This window comes from Indicator indicator, chromosome 22 (genome assembly GCF_027791375.1).
Source record: "Indicator indicator isolate 239-I01 chromosome 22, UM_Iind_1.1, whole genome shotgun sequence".
Classification (NCBI taxonomy): Eukaryota; Metazoa; Chordata; class Aves; order Piciformes; family Indicatoridae; genus Indicator; species Indicator indicator.
The window spans coordinates 5,611,896-5,629,857 of record NC_072031.1 but is presented as its reverse complement, the minus strand read 5'-3'; the positions used below and the strand labels follow the sequence as shown (position 1 = coordinate 5,629,857).

Sequence of the window (17,962 nt, the reverse complement as noted above, 5' to 3'; positions counted from 1 at the left end):
GCCCCACTGCTGGAACCAATGCAGGTCAGGTTGTCTGGGACTCTGAGGAACCTGTGCTAGGCTGGGGATGTCCCTGCTGACTGCTGAGGGTGGGACTGTATGACCTTTGAAGGTCCCTTCTCAGCAGTCTGTGATCCATGGTTCTGTGACACTAAAGCCAGGACCTGCTGCCCACCCTGGGAGGTTTTTACAGGTTTATTGGAGCTTCACAGTGAGCAGTTGGGAAGGGGGCTCAGCCAGGGCTCTCGAGTTCCTTCCTGACACGACAGGGAGCAGCAGATGGCCCAGCAAGTGTGAGCTGGGCAGCCTAGTGGCCCATGGGCGGTGCCTGCCGTGCTGCTCACTCGGGCTCCGCGTCACTGTCGGGACCGAGGGCATCGAGGGGCTGCACCCGCAGCGAGTCGTAGTTGGGTGGGGGGGTGCCAGGCTCGGGGGGCAGCTCCTCGCCCCTGGGGAGGGCACCCCCGTCCTCGTGCTGGAAGCCGAGGTTGGTGTGGGCCTCCACCAGCTCCGACACCGTCGGGGGCGCGTCGGGGTACCGGGTCCGCGCCCGCCGCTGCTTCAGGCTCTTGCACCAGCCGATGACGTTGATGACGGTGATCCAGAGCGAGTCGATGATGATCTCCCCGAACTCGATGAGGCACAGCACCGAGCCCCCCATCCAGAACCCAAACTGGCCGCCCAGGCTCGACAGTAGCCAAACGATCTGCGGGAGGAGCAGAGTTAGCCGAGGCGGCCGGGCCGGCCCCGCAGCGCAGCCCGGACGGGAGGCGAGAGGCGGGGCTGGGCACTCACCGTGGTGGCCGCGGACTCGGAGATGGTGCGGTAGTTGTACTCCTGGAAGTAAATGTTCAGCTTGATGATGCCGTTCCTGTGAGAGACAAAGGCAGCTGAGTGCAGAGCCGGGCCGTAGGTGTCCAACACCTCTGCTCCCGGGCGAGCCTGGCCAGAGCTGCTGGGCACCGAAATGCCTGCCTGGCATGTGGAAGAGCTTAAGAAGTGCCAGTGACTGCCAAAGTAGGAGAGATGTGGCTCTGAATTTCCTCCTGAAGAAGCACTTGAAAACTTCTTTGGGGCTGTTTGCTTTGGTTTCCCAACTGTCCTGGTTGGTGTAGAGGAGCCATGGCTCCTTGTGTCCCTGCTGCATGGAGAGAGCAGCTGCACCGTGGCTAGGGGCAGCCAGCATCTGTGAAACCATTCCCTACATCTCTCTTTTTTGGGGGGGGGGAAACCCTTCTTCTTTTCCTCCTAATTCAGGGTTTAGGTGCTCAAAGGGTAACGCAGCAGCTACCCTAATTCTGGTGTATCCCCCCTACAGCTGCTGCTGTTGGCAGATTCAGACCTACGTGTGCAACGCAGGAGCTGGACCCTGGCAGCTGGAGGTGCTGCTGTTAATGCTGATTTTAAATGAACTGTGTGTCTGACCCAGCCTGCCACTGGCAGAGCAGGGGAGACACATGAAGTGTGTTTCAGGTTTGCTTTATTCATCTCCCAGCCAATCATGAGCCAAATCTCATCCTCCCTTTGCTCTAACCCAGGCGTGCTCCAGCCTGGCAGTGGGGTCCGTGGCAGCCTCATATCAACAGGCTCAGCAGAGAAGATGATGTGGTTGTTGCTCTCCCTTACCTGTCCAGAGTCACATTTGTTGACATATCTCTTTCATAAGAAAGAATATGGAAAATCCAATCCTGGGAAAAGAAACCTGATTGAGACACAAGTGGAAGGATCCTCCCCGAGCACCTGCTGGGAAGGAGATACCATGGGGGGTGCCCCCTCCTGTCCCATGCCCTGGCACTGGAATCTGCACCCTAAAAACGTACAACTGAGCAAGGAGATTCTTGCTGCCTTGACACTGGCTCTGAAAACATGGAGTGATTCATGACTGAGAAAAGGGAATCACTGGTGACCCTTTCAAACCAAGGAACCTTAGAGCTGCATTTCACTATCTGAAAGGCTGGGGAGGGACTGTTCAGAAGGGTCTGTGGTGATAGGACAAGGGGCAATGGTTTGACACTGGAGCAGGTCAGATTTAGGTTGGACATCAGGAGGAAATTCTGCACAATGAGAGTGGTGAAATACTGGAACAGGCTGCCCAGGGCTGTACTTGAGGCCCCATCCCTGGAGACATTCGAGATCAGACTTGATGTGTCCCTGGGCAGCCTGCTGTAGTTGGAGGTGTCCCTGCTGAGTGCAGGGGGGTTGGACAAGATGACCTTAGAGGGTCCCTTCCAACCTGATGCAGACTGTGAAGCTGTGAATGGGGGTTACCTCCGAGGCTTCCGAGGGCCAGTCTGCCATGGAGATGGTCATCTTGTACTGCGTGTCGCTGCAGGGAGGGAGAGAGCAGAGCATTAGCACAGGAGTTGCCCCTTCTCAAGCCACTGGAGCTTCAGTTCTGGTGCAGAAAACCAGCCCTGTGTGACTTGCTGCCCTTTTGGAAAGGTCAGAAGCCACTGGCAGCTCCAAAGGGCTCAGTACTCACTTGCAGGTCTCCTTACAAGAGTCAATGCAAATCTGTCTGTGGTTTATACTTGATCTCAGGGAGGAATAGCAATATGCTGTTGAATGAAGACAAACATCCAAAGTGTCTCTTTAGGCAGCGACCCCCATACAGGATTATCTGTGCTTCATCTGATAAAGTCAACACTTCAGCAGGAGCCAGCTGCACGGCTTGGCTCTCCTCCCCTCTGAGCTGCCCTTCCTGGAGAAGCTCAGGCTTAGGGATCAGGCAATGTAATAATGAATTAAAATTAATGGAACTGTCTGCAGATGGTTCCTATGGAGTCACCTTGCCCAGTGGCAGTGGTTTTGGCACAGCCCTGGCCAGCTGCAGGGGCAGGAGGGTGGCTGCCAGCCGGAGCTGCCCTCACTAAGCTGTGCCACCAGCCTCTGCCTGCCCATGAGCTCCCCATGGGAGCCCATTGCCCCTGCCCAGAGCAGCTTGTTTCAGGACCTGAACTCCCCAGGCATGGAGGCCTGGAGCATAGTTCATAGAAACGCAGAATGGTTTGGGTTGGAACCTTAAAGATCATCTAGTTCCAACCACCTGTCATAGGCAGGGACACCTTCTACCGTAGCAGGTTGCTCAAGGCCCCATCCAGCCTCCCTTTGGGTGGATATTTATCCCCTTTTTCTCTCCCATTGCTACCCAGAGGCTCCTGTTACCTTCTTGGCTGGATCCAGCCATCAGGAGAGCCCTGCCCTGGTGTAGTGTGGAAGCTGAGGTCTCTCAGCCCATGGCCAGGACCACGATTTCTCCCCAGCACTGAGCCAAACAGCCACATGCAGTTGTCACATGGGCTGAAGCCACCCACCCTTGGCATTTACAGCAGAACAAAAATGCCCTCCATGCCCCCCTGCCAGGACCTCCCCAGGCTGTGCTGTGAGTCTTGTCTACATTCTTACCCCAGCCTGGGTTATTGTCATTGTTGCAGTAATTCACCCCTTCAGGTAAAGGAAACAGGTAGTGCCCACAGCCACAGATCTCCACCATGTGATTTTGGAAACAGGAACGCAGGCAAGCCTGGAGAAAGGGAAGAGGGAGCTGCTTAGAGGTGGGCTGGAACCCCCCCTGCCCACCTCTGCTGCTGGGGTCTGTGCTGGCCCAGAGAATGACTGCTCTGAGGGATTTTCTCTCTTTTTCTCTGATTTGGAGGCTGTGCACAGAGAAAGCTGATGGGAGGGAGCAGGTGCTGCCAGAGCCCATCCCTGCTCTGCACTGAGCATCCCCATCATGCTGGGAGGCCAGAATGGGTCATACCAGCTTTACAGTGCTGAGACCAGGCAACAATTTTCTTTCTGATGCATCTTGACTTCTGTTCCTGCAGTTTTAAGGCCCATCCTGGTGGTGAGCTGCCTGTGGGTAAGTCACAGAACTTGGTGTCTGCTCACAGTGCAACGACAGGCTGGTTATTTCTTAACCATTTTGGGGCTCCATGGAGGTAACAGAAAGTTTGCAAACGAGAATCAAAATATTCTGCTGCACCATAACCCTGCTACATCTCCAGCCTTTGTGTGGGATACTGGCAAAGGGCTGGTCCCTGCTTTAAGGTCACAGCTATAAAAATGCTGCAACATCAGGAGCAGGTTTTAGAAACCTGAAGGCTCTCATCTGTGCTTCTCCCCTCGAAAGGATCACAGCCGCAGTGTCAGCAGCCCACGAGCCATGAAATTAGTGATCCCAGCCTGGAGAGGAGCTCTGGGTGAAGCAGCAGCAAAGTCTATGAGAAGATAATCAGATTTAGCAGCTCCAGCTGGGCAGAACAGGCAGAGAATTTCTGTGTGACCTGAAGCAGTCATGGAGCTCACTGCAGTCAGGGGGTGATGAAGAGCCTGGTTTAGCTGAGAGGTCTCTGAAGTGGGCTCAGAACCCGGCAGCATTTAGCAATGCTGAAGCAATAATGCAATCATCTGGAGTATTTGCTTAACCCTTCTACAGGCAGCTGAAAGCAGAGTGGCCCAATTGTTATCCCTGCACAAAAGCAGCAATAGAAAGTCCCCTGCCAGACCAAAGCCTGCTTCTCTGGGATGGGTTCGTCAGGCTTCTGTAAATAACCCTCAGATCAGTTTGGATATTTCCTTATTGATATTCATCCTCCAGAAATGTTTCTCCCCCTAGCACAGCCTGTCACCAGTTAACCAGTGCTGAGGGCTTACACTCTGGGTTTCTGCAGATTTGAAGTTTACAAACTCAGCTTTCTCACCCCAGTTTTGAAGTTCAGGACGAGAAATGACTGAATTCCCTTAAAGAGGAAAGGATGAGAAAGGATCACTCAGGAGAGGAATCTCTCCTGACTATGCCTCTGCCATCAGGGATCAACAGGATTTCTGTACCCAGACCAGGAGCTGCTTTCCTTCTGAGAGCATTGTTGTGGCTATAACCAGAGCACGAAGTTCTCCAGGCAGCTTTTGCCTTCCCCAAACAGCAGGAGCCAGCCTTGCTCATGGGGAGTGTCATCACGGAGCTGCAGGGGCCGTGTGGGATGGTGCTTGTGGATGCTGTAGATGGAGCACCTCAGCTGTCCCCTTAGGCAGAGCTCAAAACCCCAGAGCTCAGAGTTTGCTCTCTTGGACATGGGTAATGACCAGAGCTTGCCCCTCGCTGGTGGATCTGCTCACAAGGAAAAGATTTCAGCCAAGCATGGCAATGATAGGGAACAAAGATGTTCTGAGAGCTGGGACTGAAAGGACCTGGCACAAGCAGCCTCCTCTGAAAGGAGCAGAACTGCTCTGCAGCTCCTGGGGGAGAGGAGCAGCTGGGGCTGCTTGGGGAGTCAAAATGGGGCAAAATTGCCACACTGGTGGATTTGGGGGGCCTGCAGGGCCCAGGCACACCCTACTCTGCTTTTCCCAGTGTTGAGGGTGATGGGAACCTTCCACTTTGGGGGGCAGAGCTCTGGGGTGAAGGGGTACAAGGAAAGGACCAGTGTCAAACTGTGCCGAGGTGTGGGGTGAAAATGTTTGCTCTTTGGTCTGTGAACTGGCACTTTGCTGGTTGGTCACCCCCAGCAGGGTCCTGGGTGTTTGCTGGGTTTCAGCTTTTGAGAAAATGACAGAAATGGTCACTTTCTTGCTCTCAAACTGAAACAAACCTGGCTAAGGGAACACTGTCTGCTGCTGCCCTTTCCTGGCCACGCTGTTTTGGTGAGCTGAAAACTGAAGACCCCACTGAACTGCCAGCCAGAACCACCTTCCTTCTCTTTTGATGCAAGTCCTAATGCCAGCATTGCTGGGTCTTGCTCCTGCCATCCATGCTTGTTTCCACTGCATCCCCTGGGATTGTTTGCAAACCTCTGTGTTCAGCCCCCAGTGTGGATTTATAGAGGGAAAGAAGGTTCCTGTGTCTGGGTGCTGCTTTCTACTTCATCACAGCTGCTTCTCCAGTAACCCCCCTGCTAGTCAAAGATTCTGGCTGCTTTGGTGGCTTTCCCTTACAGCCTGGCCTGGTGCAAACCCAGTGGTACCTGTATGGAGTAGGAGGTGTTGTACTGGCTGTAGAGGTTCTTCACTGGCACATCAGAGCCGTTGTTGGTGCAGTCGCTGTAGGGGTAACCCATCCGCTCCAGCTCATCCTGAAGGGAAACCAAAGCACCCAATGTCACCTCCCCTCCCCGTGGCCCTGGTGCCTGCTTTCTGGGGCCTCTCCAGTTCCTGTGTTCCCTCCTGGCTTGGAAAATACCAAACCCTTGCTGGTGGCAGAGCTGAAGGAGATGCAGCCCCTTGCCCTGGGCGGATCGAGGCAGATGAGGGTGTGCAGGAGCAGTCTGTGCTCACAGGGCAGCTTCTGCCATGCTGAGGGAAGAGGGAACAATGACCTGAGCTCACTGTTTTGGCTGCAATAAAGCACTTGGCCAGGACACTTACATAAAAGCCTCCATAAACCGCCGCAGCCCACAGCCAGCACACACCTTGACTCTTTTGGTTTGAGCCAGTTCAGCCGAGGCTGGGAGCAGGCTTGGTGCCAGGCCCATCAGATAACATTATTCTCAGAGAAGCTGCTGCAGAAGAATGCCACACATACCACCAGCACCCCGATGGAGGTTTCTGTCCCAGGCATGGCGTAGATGCCCTGGTCCTTCAGGAAGGGGAAGCTCTTCTGCTGGTGCAGCATGAGCCTGGCCCCGGCTGCCGAGGACAGGTAGGGGATGTATTCTTGCTGGCTGATGTCCAGGATTAATTTCAGCCCTGAGATACCAGACAAAACACTCAGAATGGGAACTATATCCAGAGATGCAATTACCTGGAGACTTTCAAGACCCAGATGGATGCCTTCCTGTATGACCTGCCCTAGGTGACCCTGCTTTGGCAGTGGGGTTGGACTGGATGACCTCTGGAGGTGCCTCCTAACCCCTACCATTCTGTGATTCTGTTGTGAGTCTTTGGGGAAAAGAAGTCTCTTTGCTTTTCATCAGGCACAAAAATCTGCATCCTTGGGGGAAGAGCCAGGTCTAGCTGTTGTGTCAGCCTTACCTGTGCAAAAATGCACCAGATGGGGAATGCACAGGATGGAAATGTCTGAGGAAGTGTCCAGACACTGCCTCAGAGTTTGGCTATCCAGATGTTACCCTTCTGCAAAGTAACATCTGTAGTCACCTTACTGGTTTCTGGGTGGACTGTTTCCTTTTAGGGAGCTATAGAATCAGAGTCATGGAGTCATTTTGGTTGGAAGAGACCTTCAAGGTCATCAAGTCCAACCATTAACCCAACACTGCCAGCTCACCACTGCCTCCTGGGTAATTTCTCCTCCCTGCTGCAGTGTGACAGAGACAGAGATGGTAAATCTGTGGCACCTGACAGAAATGGCCACTGAGGGACAGAGCAGCTCCCAGCACCTCTGCTCCTTCCTCAGCAGAACCTCTCTTACCAAACTCAGCCCCGGGGTTGGAGGAATTCAAAGCCTCTTCATCCATGCCCCAGTTGAAGATGTAGCAGTTCCCATGGTCTGGGTGATAGATTTGGGTGAAATTCCTGGAAGAATCATGCAGACAAAGCTGTAACTCTTGGGGAGGACCAAAGGGTTGATAGAATAATGACTGAGATGCATCTGGTGGGACTGATCTGGGTCTGGGATTCGCTTGCAGTTGCTTCCTTTGTGGAATTCTTGTCTGGAGGTTTCAGGGGATGCAATTTCAGTCAGTCTGCTGCTGGAACACAGCAAAGCAAGGCACCGGTGTGTACAGAGCCACAGCCAGCAGGGATGTTATGAGTTGGGGTGGGAGTGATCTGTCACAGGGGCAGATAAAGGCTAGAGCTGAGCTATGTGGATGGGCCTGGCTGCTGTCACAGCTCCTTCTCTGAGACCAATCCCCTGCAGCCCTCTCTGCAGTAGGGGCAGGAACCCCCCAGCCTGGGCTGCTGCTCTGCCCACCTTCCTCAGGGCTGGCTCTCTAAATCTGGTGTGCTCAGGAAACAACAAGGGCTGAGGGGCATTTCCAGAGCCTATGTCAAAACTGGGGCTGCACTGTGGTACTGGGGTACACTTGTGCTGAGGTACACTGGGACTGCACTGTTGTGCTGGGATGCACTGGCTCAGCACCTGGGCTGGCAGCTGGACATCACTGAATCCCCTGGGAAAGTCCCATGGATGCTGTTAGTCTGGATATGCCATGGGCAGAATGGCCCAGCCAAAACTAAACCTCACACCAGCATTGTTCCAGAATAACCTGTTTCAGCCAGGGTCGCTTCCTGAAACCTTCTGGGAAATGCTGTTGGAATTAAGGCCAAGCAGAAATCTCTTAAGAAGAGGAGGAGGCTGTCCTGCCTCCAGCATCCTGTGCCAGGAAAGGGTCCGAGCTGGGGATGCACCTACTTGTAGTTGCAGGGTTCCGCCCCGTAGAGACAGGCCAGGATCATGTCCTCTGCCTGGTAGCCCATCCTGATCCTGTCCTGCAGGGGTACCTTGGAGAGGATGCTGGTGCTCTGCAGGATGTACCACTCGGTCACCGCCTGTGCCGCGCTGCTGAAGTTCCTGTAGGTGCAGTTGTCGGAGCCCTGATTGCTGCACTGGGGACACAGGGTGGGCAGGGCTCAGCCCATCCCACAGGGGGGACGTTTGGCCTTTCCCCTCTCCCCACAAGCTCGGCGTGATGCCAGCCCTGCCTGCTGCTCCCGAGGGAAGAGAGCTGTGGCTGGAGCTGCCACATCTCTGTGTGTCTGCAGGCAAGGCTTTCCCCGGGGAGGTTCCCCACAGCTGGGCAGGCTCCCCAGCTGGGCAGCTCTCCAGACATCCCAGTGGCACCTCCACAAGCTCACAGAAAATGTCACTTTGGACACAGATTAGGGCTAGAGCTACCCCAGCTTCCAAGACCTGGTCAGGGAGGGAGAGTCTTTGAAGCCTCTGTGGGAGCAGAGGGTGGGAGGTCAGGAGAACACCCTCACAGCAGGAGAGGGGCAGTAAGCTGCAGCCTCTCCCCAGCATTTTGGGTGCAGACCCAAGGAAGAGGCGAAGGTGGCCAGGAGCCTGTGTGGAGCAGCCCTGCCCTGGCTCTCCCCCAGGCTCAGCCTGCATCAGGGCTGCTCTGGGTGGCCCCAGGTGACACCCAGCAGTGTCCTCTGCATGCAAGGCAGACCCCAGCAATCAAAACCATGCAGAGCTTGATTACTGCCCATTACAGCCCAGTGCTTCCAGTATCCCTCTCAGCAGATGCTGATGGACCCTCTGGTAGGACCCTGCCTATATCCCTGCTGCAGTGAGAGGCTGCTGGGTGCTGCCAGCCCTTTCTCCATGCGCTGCTGCTCTTGCTGGTGTCATGCAGCTGCCTCCAGTTCAACACAGACCAGCCTGGCACGGCTCCTTCCTGGGTCTCCTTGCACTTAGAGGGGAGCACGTTCAGGGTGTGGTGCAGCCACAGCCCCTGCTGCAGAAATGCAGCATCTGCAGAGGGGTCTGGCTGGGTGTCTGAGGGCAGCAGTGCCCCTCTGAAGTGAAAGCCCTCACTATGCTGCCTTCTTCAGAAACCAAGCAAAGAGCCCTGAAGCCTTGCAACAACCCACCTTAACCTGCAATAACCCACCTTAACCTGCAATAGCCCACCTTAACCTGCAATAGCCCACCTTAACCTGCAATAGCCCACCTTAACCTGCAATAACCCACCTTAACCTGCAATAGCCCGACTTAAACTGCAATAGCCCAACTTAAATTGCAATAACCCACCTTAACCTGCAATAACCCAACTTAAATTGCAATAACCCACCTTAACCTGCAATAACCCAACTTAAATTGCAATAGCCCACCTTAACCTGCAATAGCCCACCTTAACTGCAATAACCCACCTTAACCTGCAATAACCCACCTTAACCTGCAATAACCCACCTTAACCTGCAATAACCCACCTTAACGTGCAATAGCCCACCTTAACCTGCAATAGCCCACCTTAACCTGCAATAGCCCACCTTAACCTGCAATAACCCACCTTAACCTGCAATAGCCCACCTTAACCTGCAATAACCCACCTTAACCTGCAATAGCCCACCTTAACCTGCAATTGCCCACCTTAACCTGCAATAACCCACCTTAACCTGCAATAACCCACCTTAACCTGCAACAGCCCAACTTAACCTGCAATAACCCACCTTAACCTGCAATAACCCACCTTAACCTGCAATAGCCCACCTTAACCTGCAATAACCCACCTTAACCTGCAATAACCCACCTTAACCTGCAATTGCCCACCTTAACCTGCAATAACCCACCTTAACCTGCAATAACCCAACTTAAATTGCAATAGCCCACCTTAACCTGCAATAACCCACCTTAACCTGCAATAGCCCACCTTAACCTGCAATAGCCCACCTTAACCTGCAATAACCCACCTTAACCTGCAATAGCCCACCTTAACCTGCAATAACCCACTTAATGCAATACCCACCTTAACCTGCAATAGCCCACCTTAACCTGCAATAACCCACCTTAACCTGCAATAACCCACCTTAACCTGCAATAGCCCACCTTAACCTGCAATAACCCACCTTAACCTGCAATAGCCCACCTTAACCTGCAATAACCCACCTTAACCTGCAATAGCCCACCTTAACCTGCAATAGCCCACCTTAAACTGCAATAACCCACCTTAACCTGCAATAGCCCACCTTAACCTGCAATAACCCACCTTAACCTGCAATAACCCACCTTAACCTGCAATTGCCCACCTTAACCTGCAATAACCCACCTTAACCTGCAATAACCCACCTTAACCTGCAATAGCCCACCTTAACCTGCAATAGCCCACTTAAACTGCAATAGCCCACCTTAACCTGCAATAACCCACCTTAACCTGCAATAACCCACCTTAACCTGCAATAACCCACCTTAACCTGCAATAACCCACCTTAACCTGCAATAGCCCACCTTAACCTGCAATAACCCAACTTAAATTGCAATAGCCCACCTTAACCTGCAATTGCCCACCTTAACCTGCAATAACCCACCTTAACCTGCAATTGCCCACCTTAACCTGCAATAGCCCACCTTAACCTGCAATAGCCCACCTTAACCTGCAATAACCCACCTTAACCTGCAATAACCCGACTTAAACTGCAATAGCCCAACTTAAATTGCAATAACCCACCTTAACCTGCAATAACCCAACTTAAATTGCAATAGCCCACCTTAACCTGCAATAGCCCACCTTAACCTGCAATAGCCCACCTTAACCTGCAATAACCCACCTTAACCTGCAACAACCCACCTTAACCTGCAATAGCCCACCTTAACCTGCAATATCCCACCTTAACCTGCAATAGCCCACCTTAACCTGCAATAACCCACCTTAACCTGCAATAGCCCACCTTAACCTGCAATAGCCCACCTTAACCTGCAATAACCCACCTTAACCTGCAATAGCCCACCTTAACCTGCAATAGCCCACCTTAACCTGCAATAACCCACCTTAACCTGCAATTGCCCACCTTAACCTGCAATAGCCCGACTTAAACTGCAATAGCCCACCTTAACCTGCAATAGCCCACCTTAACCTGCAATAACCCACCTTAACCTGCAATAGCCCACCTTAACCTGCAATAACCCACCTTAACCTGCAATTGCCCACCTTAACCTGCAATAACCCACCTTAACCTGCAATAGCCCACCTTAACCTGCAATAGCCCACCTTAACCTGCAATAACCCACCTTAACCTGCAATAGCCCACCTTAACCTGCAATAGCCCACCTTAACCTGCAATAACCCACCTTAACCTGCAATAACCCACCTTAACCTGCAATTGCCCACCTTAACCTGCAATAGCCCGACTTAAACTGCAATAGCCCACCTTAACCTGCAATAGCCCACCTTAACCTGCAATAGCCCACCTTAACCTGCAATAACCCACCTTAACCTGCAATTGCCCACCTTAACCTGCAATACCCACTTAACTGCATAGCCCACCTTAACCTGCAATAGCCCACCTTAACCTGCAATAACCCACCTTAACCTGCAATAGCCCACCTTAACCTGCAATAGCCCACCTTAACCTGCAATAACCCACCTTAACCTGCAATAGCCCACCTTAACCTGCAATAACCCACCTTAACCTGCAATAGCCCGACTTAAACTGCAATAGCCCACCTTAACCTGCAATAACCCACCTTAACCTGCAATAACCCACCTTAACCTGCAATAGCCCACCTTAACCTGCAATAGCCCACCTTAACCTGCAATAGCCCACCTTAACCTGCAATAGCCCACCTTAACCTGCAATAACCCACCTTAACCTGCAATAGCCCACCTTAACCTGCAATAGCCCACTTAACCTGCAATAGCCCACCTTAACCTGCAATAGCCCACCTTAACCTGCAATAACCCACCTTAACCTGCAATAGCCCACTTAAACTGCAATAGCCCACCTTAACCTGCAATAGCCCACCTTAACCTGCAATAACCCACCTTAACCTGCAATAGCCCGACTTAAACTGCAATAGCCCACCTTAACCTGCAATAACCCACCTTAACCTGCAATAGCCCACCTTAACCTGCAATAACCCACCTTAACCTGCAATAGCCCGACTTAAACTGCAATAGCCCACCTTAACCTGCAATAACCCACCTTAACCTGCAATAACCCACCTTAACCTGCAATAGCCCACCTTAACCTGCAATAGCCCACCTTAACCTGCAATAACCCACCTTAACCTGCACTAGCCCACCTTAACCTGCAATAACCCACCTTAACCTGCAATAACCCACCTTAACCTGCAATAGCCCACTTAAACTGCAATAGCCCACCTTAACCTGCAATAGCCCACCTTAACCTGCAATACCCACCTTAACCTGCAATAACCCACCTTAACCTGCAATAGCCCACCTTAACCTGCAATAGCCCACCTTAACCTGCAATAACCCACCTTAACCTGCAATAGCCCGACTTAAACTGCAATAGCCCACCTTAACCTGCAATAACCCACCTTAACCTGCAATAGCCCACCTTAACCTGCAATAACCCACCTTAACCTGCAATAGCCCGACTTAAACTGCAATAGCCCAACTTAAATTGCAATAACCCACCTTAACCTGCAATAACCCACCTTAACCTGCAATAACCCGACTTAAACTGCAATAGCCCACCTTAACCTGCAATAGCCCACCTTAACCTGCAATAACCCACCTTAACCTGCAATAGCCCGACTTAAACTGCAATAGCCCACCTTAACCTGCAATAGCCCACCTTAACCTGCAATAGCCCACCTTAACCTGCAATAGCCCAACTTAAACTGCAATAGCCCACCTTAACCTGCAATAACCCACCTTAACCTGCAATAGCCCAACTTAAACTGCAATAGCCCACCTTAACCTGCCATAGCCCAACTTAAACTGCAATAACCCACCTTAACCTGCAATAGCCCACCTTAACCTGCAATAACCCACCATAACCTGCAATAGCCCAACTTAACCTGGAATAACCTACCATAACCTGCCAGCAACCCACCATAACCTGCCAGCTGCCCATGGGCTGTTTGTGCCCTGTGCTGAGGGTGCTGCCACCCCCATGGGCAGCTCCCAGTCCTGGTGCAGCTGGACCAGAGCCCTGGGGCAGAGCAGCCATGGGTAGCTGGTGTGGAGAAGATGCTGAGCTCCACGCTGCATCCCTGCAAGGGCATCCAGCACTGCCCAGCTCTCAACCCTCCCTGTCTGCCTCCCACCAGAGCCCTCTCACCAGCTTCACTGCCAGCTTGTACTTCTTTTCTTCTGATGTCATGTTGGATGAGGCAGGTGGAGCAGCTGTTTGGTTGCCCTCAAAGGTTGGGTTGCCCTCAACGGTCTGGTGGTCCCCAGTGGATTCCTTGCCCAGAGCAAGCAGCTTCCCCTCAGAGGTTTGGTTACCCCCAGGGGTTTGGTTGCCCCTAGTAGTCTCCTTGTCCCCAGAGGTCTTGTTGCCCGCAGCAGTTTCATTGTCTTCATCAGTCTGGTTGTTCTCAAAGATGTCCAGGATGATGGGGTTGTCTTTATCATGCTCATCAATGAGGACCAGGGGGATCTGGTACCAGAGAGTCAGGTTGAGTGGTGGGGAGGGGTTCTCACTGCTGTTCCCTGGTGTGGGCTGCAGGATCCTCTCCAGAGCTGCATCAATGAGCCTGTCCAGGTCTTCCAGCAGATGCTTCACCTCTGAGTATCTGAAGGACAAAAGCCAGTGGCGTCAAGGTGGTGCCTTGGAACTTCCTGGGGACCTCAATTGCTGCCTAAAGATTTGCTGGAGGAAAACAGGAGAGCAGAGCATGGCAGCTCAGACACAGGCATCCCAGCAGTCTGCAGCTAGGTGGCAAATCAGCAGGAGAATAAGCAGAGAGCCGGCCGGGCCCTGGTGAATCTGCTGGTGTGGAACCAGCTGGCTGCGCTTCAGGACCTCACTGCAGTTTACACAAAACACCTCTAGGAAGCAGAGACAAACCAGCCCCAGAGTAACCTGCGTGCTGGTTGGAGCATCTTGCCTGGGGCCACGCTGCTCATGGGTGTAAATTCAAAGCAGCTTTAACAGAATCAGTTCCTGCTTTGGAGTGCTGATGGAGGTCTACCACAGAGCTCCCAGCTGTTACCACTGTTTGACCAGCTCTTGATGGTCAAGCAATAAGAGGCACTTTGACTGCGAGGAGGGAGGAAGGAATTTGAGGGGAAGGTTAAGAAACTGGGCTGGGCTGTGACAAGTGAGCTGAACTCTGAGCTTTCCCTGAGCAGGAGGTGGTGACTGCCATGGGCCTGAGGATGCAGCCAGGAAACCCGAGCAGCCCACACGTTCCCCAGTCCTGCGCTGTCCCTGAGCTGCCACCTCCACACTGTCCTCCTTGCTTTGGATTTAGTGCCATGTGGTGAGTCCATTGCTGGTTCCAACGTGACAGCTGAGACAGGAACACTCAGTTCCCTTGCACTCACAGCAGAGCTGGGGATGTTAAAGCACAGCTGGGCAAAGTGGGCAAACAAAAACTTACTTGAAAGGGTTGGCATTGCAGACCGTAACTGCAGGGAACTTCATGGTCTTGAAGCCAATGGAGAGAGAGGAGGTGACATTGTAGGACAGGTAGGTGTTGATGAGGATGCCCCACTGCCAGAAGACCAGGGAGGCAAAGAGCAGTGTTAGGAAGAACCAGATCAGTTTCTTCTTGGGCCCCTCTTTGATGATGCGCTTGGGGCCATGGGTGTTGGTGTTGTCACAGTACCAGACCAGCAGCTCCTTGTAGGTGTAGCCAGGACCTTTCTGCAGGCGGTGCAGAGCCCGGACAAAATACTTCTTGAGGTTCATGCTGCTGCCTGCCAGGGCACAAAAGACACCAAAGGAGCTGTGTTGAGAGGCAGGCTTTGTGTGACATCAAGTGCACTGGCACCTGGAGCAGTTATGTGATGGCTTGACCATGGTTTTACGACCCAGGAGAAAGCCCTAGAACAGTTTTGGTTGGAAGAAATCTCAAGATCACCAAGTCCAACCCTTACCCCAGCACTGCCACATCGCCACTAAACCATGTCCCTAAGCACCACATCTCTAAGGCTTTGAAACTCCTCCAGGGATGGGGGGATGAGAACTCCACCACTGCCCTGGGCAGTCTGGACCAGGCCTTGACAATGCTTTTGGGGAAGAAATTGATCCTCACATCCAAACTAAACCTCTTCTGATACAGCTTCAGGCCATCTCCTTCTGGGCTGCCCACAGGAGTTCAGTAACTGGGACCTGCTGGCTGTGGGACCTGCTGGCTGTGGGACCTGCTGGCCACAGCTCAGCCCTGTGTGACTCACCTAGGACTGGCCCTGCAGGTGTTGCAGTGACTGACCAGGACAGTTTTGAGGCAGCACCACAGTCTGTTGTGTGTCTGCAACATCTGAAACCTCTGCCAACGCTGGCTGGACCAAGCAGTGCACACAGGAGCTGTGTCAGGTGGAGCTCAGGCCACCAGCGCTCTGTGCTCCACCAGACTTCAGACTTCTAAGTTTTTCTTAGAAGCAAGCAGAGCGCCCCAGGCTATCAGAGGGGGACACGGGAAGAGGACCTAGACCCAGCAGCACCTTTCCAAGGACCAGGAATGCTTCTGGGAGCTCCTGCCCACCAGAGGAGGGCCAAGCAACGTTTCCACACCCCCCCACACACACCGAATTCCTTTGTCTCTCAGATACCATCGGAATGCTCCTCACGCTCCGCAGGGATGCTGCATATTTCACATTCATATTGGGAGCAAACAGAACGTTTTGTGCTGCTGTTTGAAGGTGAGAACTCGAGTTACTAAATCCTAACATCCCCAGGCAGGATTTCCCAACAAAGCCCAGTCACCTGCCCAGGTTCTTCAGAACTAAGCTGGGGGAGAACAGGGCTGAAGATTAACGCCGCATGGAACTCAGCCTGCTGGCAGGAGGGGCAAGGAGAGCACCTGGGGATAGCTCCAACACAAGCCTGCCCAGCAGGGCAGGGACCACCTGTAGGCAGCCTGCTGAGGGGTCAAAGGGGAGCTGAAGCCTTCTCACAGGCTTCTTGAGGGGCAGCTGTGTCCTTACCTAGCCAAAGCCCAAAGGTAGCACTGAGCCCTGGACTTCCTGGCCAGACGTGCACCACCTGCTGAGCAGTGCACACAGAGTGTGGTTACAAGCCCAGCAGATTTCCTGATGTCTCACTCCATGATGCAAGGAGAGAGGATGATTTTCACTGCACACCCCATTATATGTGATGGTAGACATGGCTTAACACCACAAGGTCTCCATGGGAGAGTGCCTTGGAGAGAAGAAACTCCAGCTGCTGCCTCCAAGATCTCAGGGCAGATCATGTGTGGAAGAGTTTTGTTCTCAAAGGAACATCTAGGAACATCCTGGAACTTGGACTCACACTTCCTGCACCTTCTGGACCTCCTGGACCACCCAGACCCCCAACCTACCAGCCCATCCTCAGCTCATCCTCCATGAGCTTGTGCCCCAGGGGTTCTCACCCACAGCTGACTGCAGAAGGGTTTGTTCACAGAAGGAGCTCAGGTTGCATCAGAACTTGTTGGCTTTGGGCAGGACTCTAAGGAAACCAGGAGCAGTGACCTGAGCCTTGGCTTCATTGCCCACAGCCCAAGAGAAGCCATGAAATCCATGTAGCTACTCTGCCCAAAGCCTTCTCCTGGGCAGCTAACACAAACCCACCTCAGGGCACAGCCCCAAGCCTGGGCTCTGCTCTGCACCATCAAATGCTCTGAAATCCCCGAACCAGGCCAACCAGTAAAGATTTTCTGCCTTTTAAGAAATCCAATGAGAGATTCAGATCAGATGAAAGGGGAACCACACCCCCACTGCACTGGGCAAACCGGCCCAGCCCTCTGTCCTGCAGCCACCACTTGCTCTGCTGCTGCTGGACCCGGGGCTCCTGCCGAGGACCTGAGCTGCCACTGGAGGCTCCAGTTTGCCGTAGGGACCTTGGTGGCTTCTCATCAAGCTGGCACTGCTGGATGAGGTTATGAGTTCATGTTATGTTGTTTCCTGAGGCTTAATTTTAGTTTGGTTTTGGTTTTGGTTTTGTTTTTTTTTCTCCTGATGCTAATGTTGAGACACACACTTGGGGATGAGGAGCACACGGAGGGGTAAAAGCTCCACTTGCAGGCCTGAGCACAGGTAACAGTTCTAATGCTGCTCAGGGTCCTGCAGAAGTCGTTGACTCCCTTGTTCTCCACCCTGCATTTATTTCCAGCTTAGCACCTAACCTAGGCTGCTCTCTGCAGAGCCTGGGCTGACACGAGGGGAAGGAAGAGCAGCTCTAGGGCGGATTCAAGCAGAGGCTGGAGTCCTTCTGCCTCACTTCATCTCCTCACCAGCTATAAAAACGTGGTGCTGAAGGGCACCATTTTCACACTCTTTAAGCTAGAGCCAGGCCATGCTGTGGAAATCAGATGAATCTAGTTTTTAGGCATGTTTGAAACTGATTCAGGACGATTTTTGCCCAATGTCAAAGCTACAGGAGCTGTTCTTTGCAAGCTCTGCTCTGTCCCCCAGCCCCGTGGGGCACATGCAGGATGCCACACACA

The 17,962-nt window shown here is 52.9% G+C and overlaps 1 protein-coding gene across 1 annotated transcript; it reads right to left on the bottom strand.

Moving 5' to 3' along the window:
- Window positions 1-340: 340 nt before the first annotated feature.
- SCNN1B (sodium channel epithelial 1 subunit beta) lies at window positions 341-15,225 on the bottom strand. The gene is made up of 13 exons (XM_054390964.1): window positions 14,915-15,225; window positions 13,802-14,104; window positions 13,648-13,726; window positions 8,309-8,502; window positions 7,364-7,467; window positions 6,521-6,684; window positions 5,964-6,071; window positions 3,406-3,523; window positions 2,483-2,558; window positions 2,269-2,326; window positions 1,627-1,688; window positions 796-871; window positions 341-706 (listed from the first exon to the last, which is right to left on the bottom strand). Exons 1-13 carry the CDS (start codon window positions 15,223-15,225, stop codon window positions 341-343), a joined length of 2,019 nt encoding a protein of 672 aa, XP_054246939.1.
- Window positions 15,226-17,962: the final 2,737 nt, after the last annotated feature.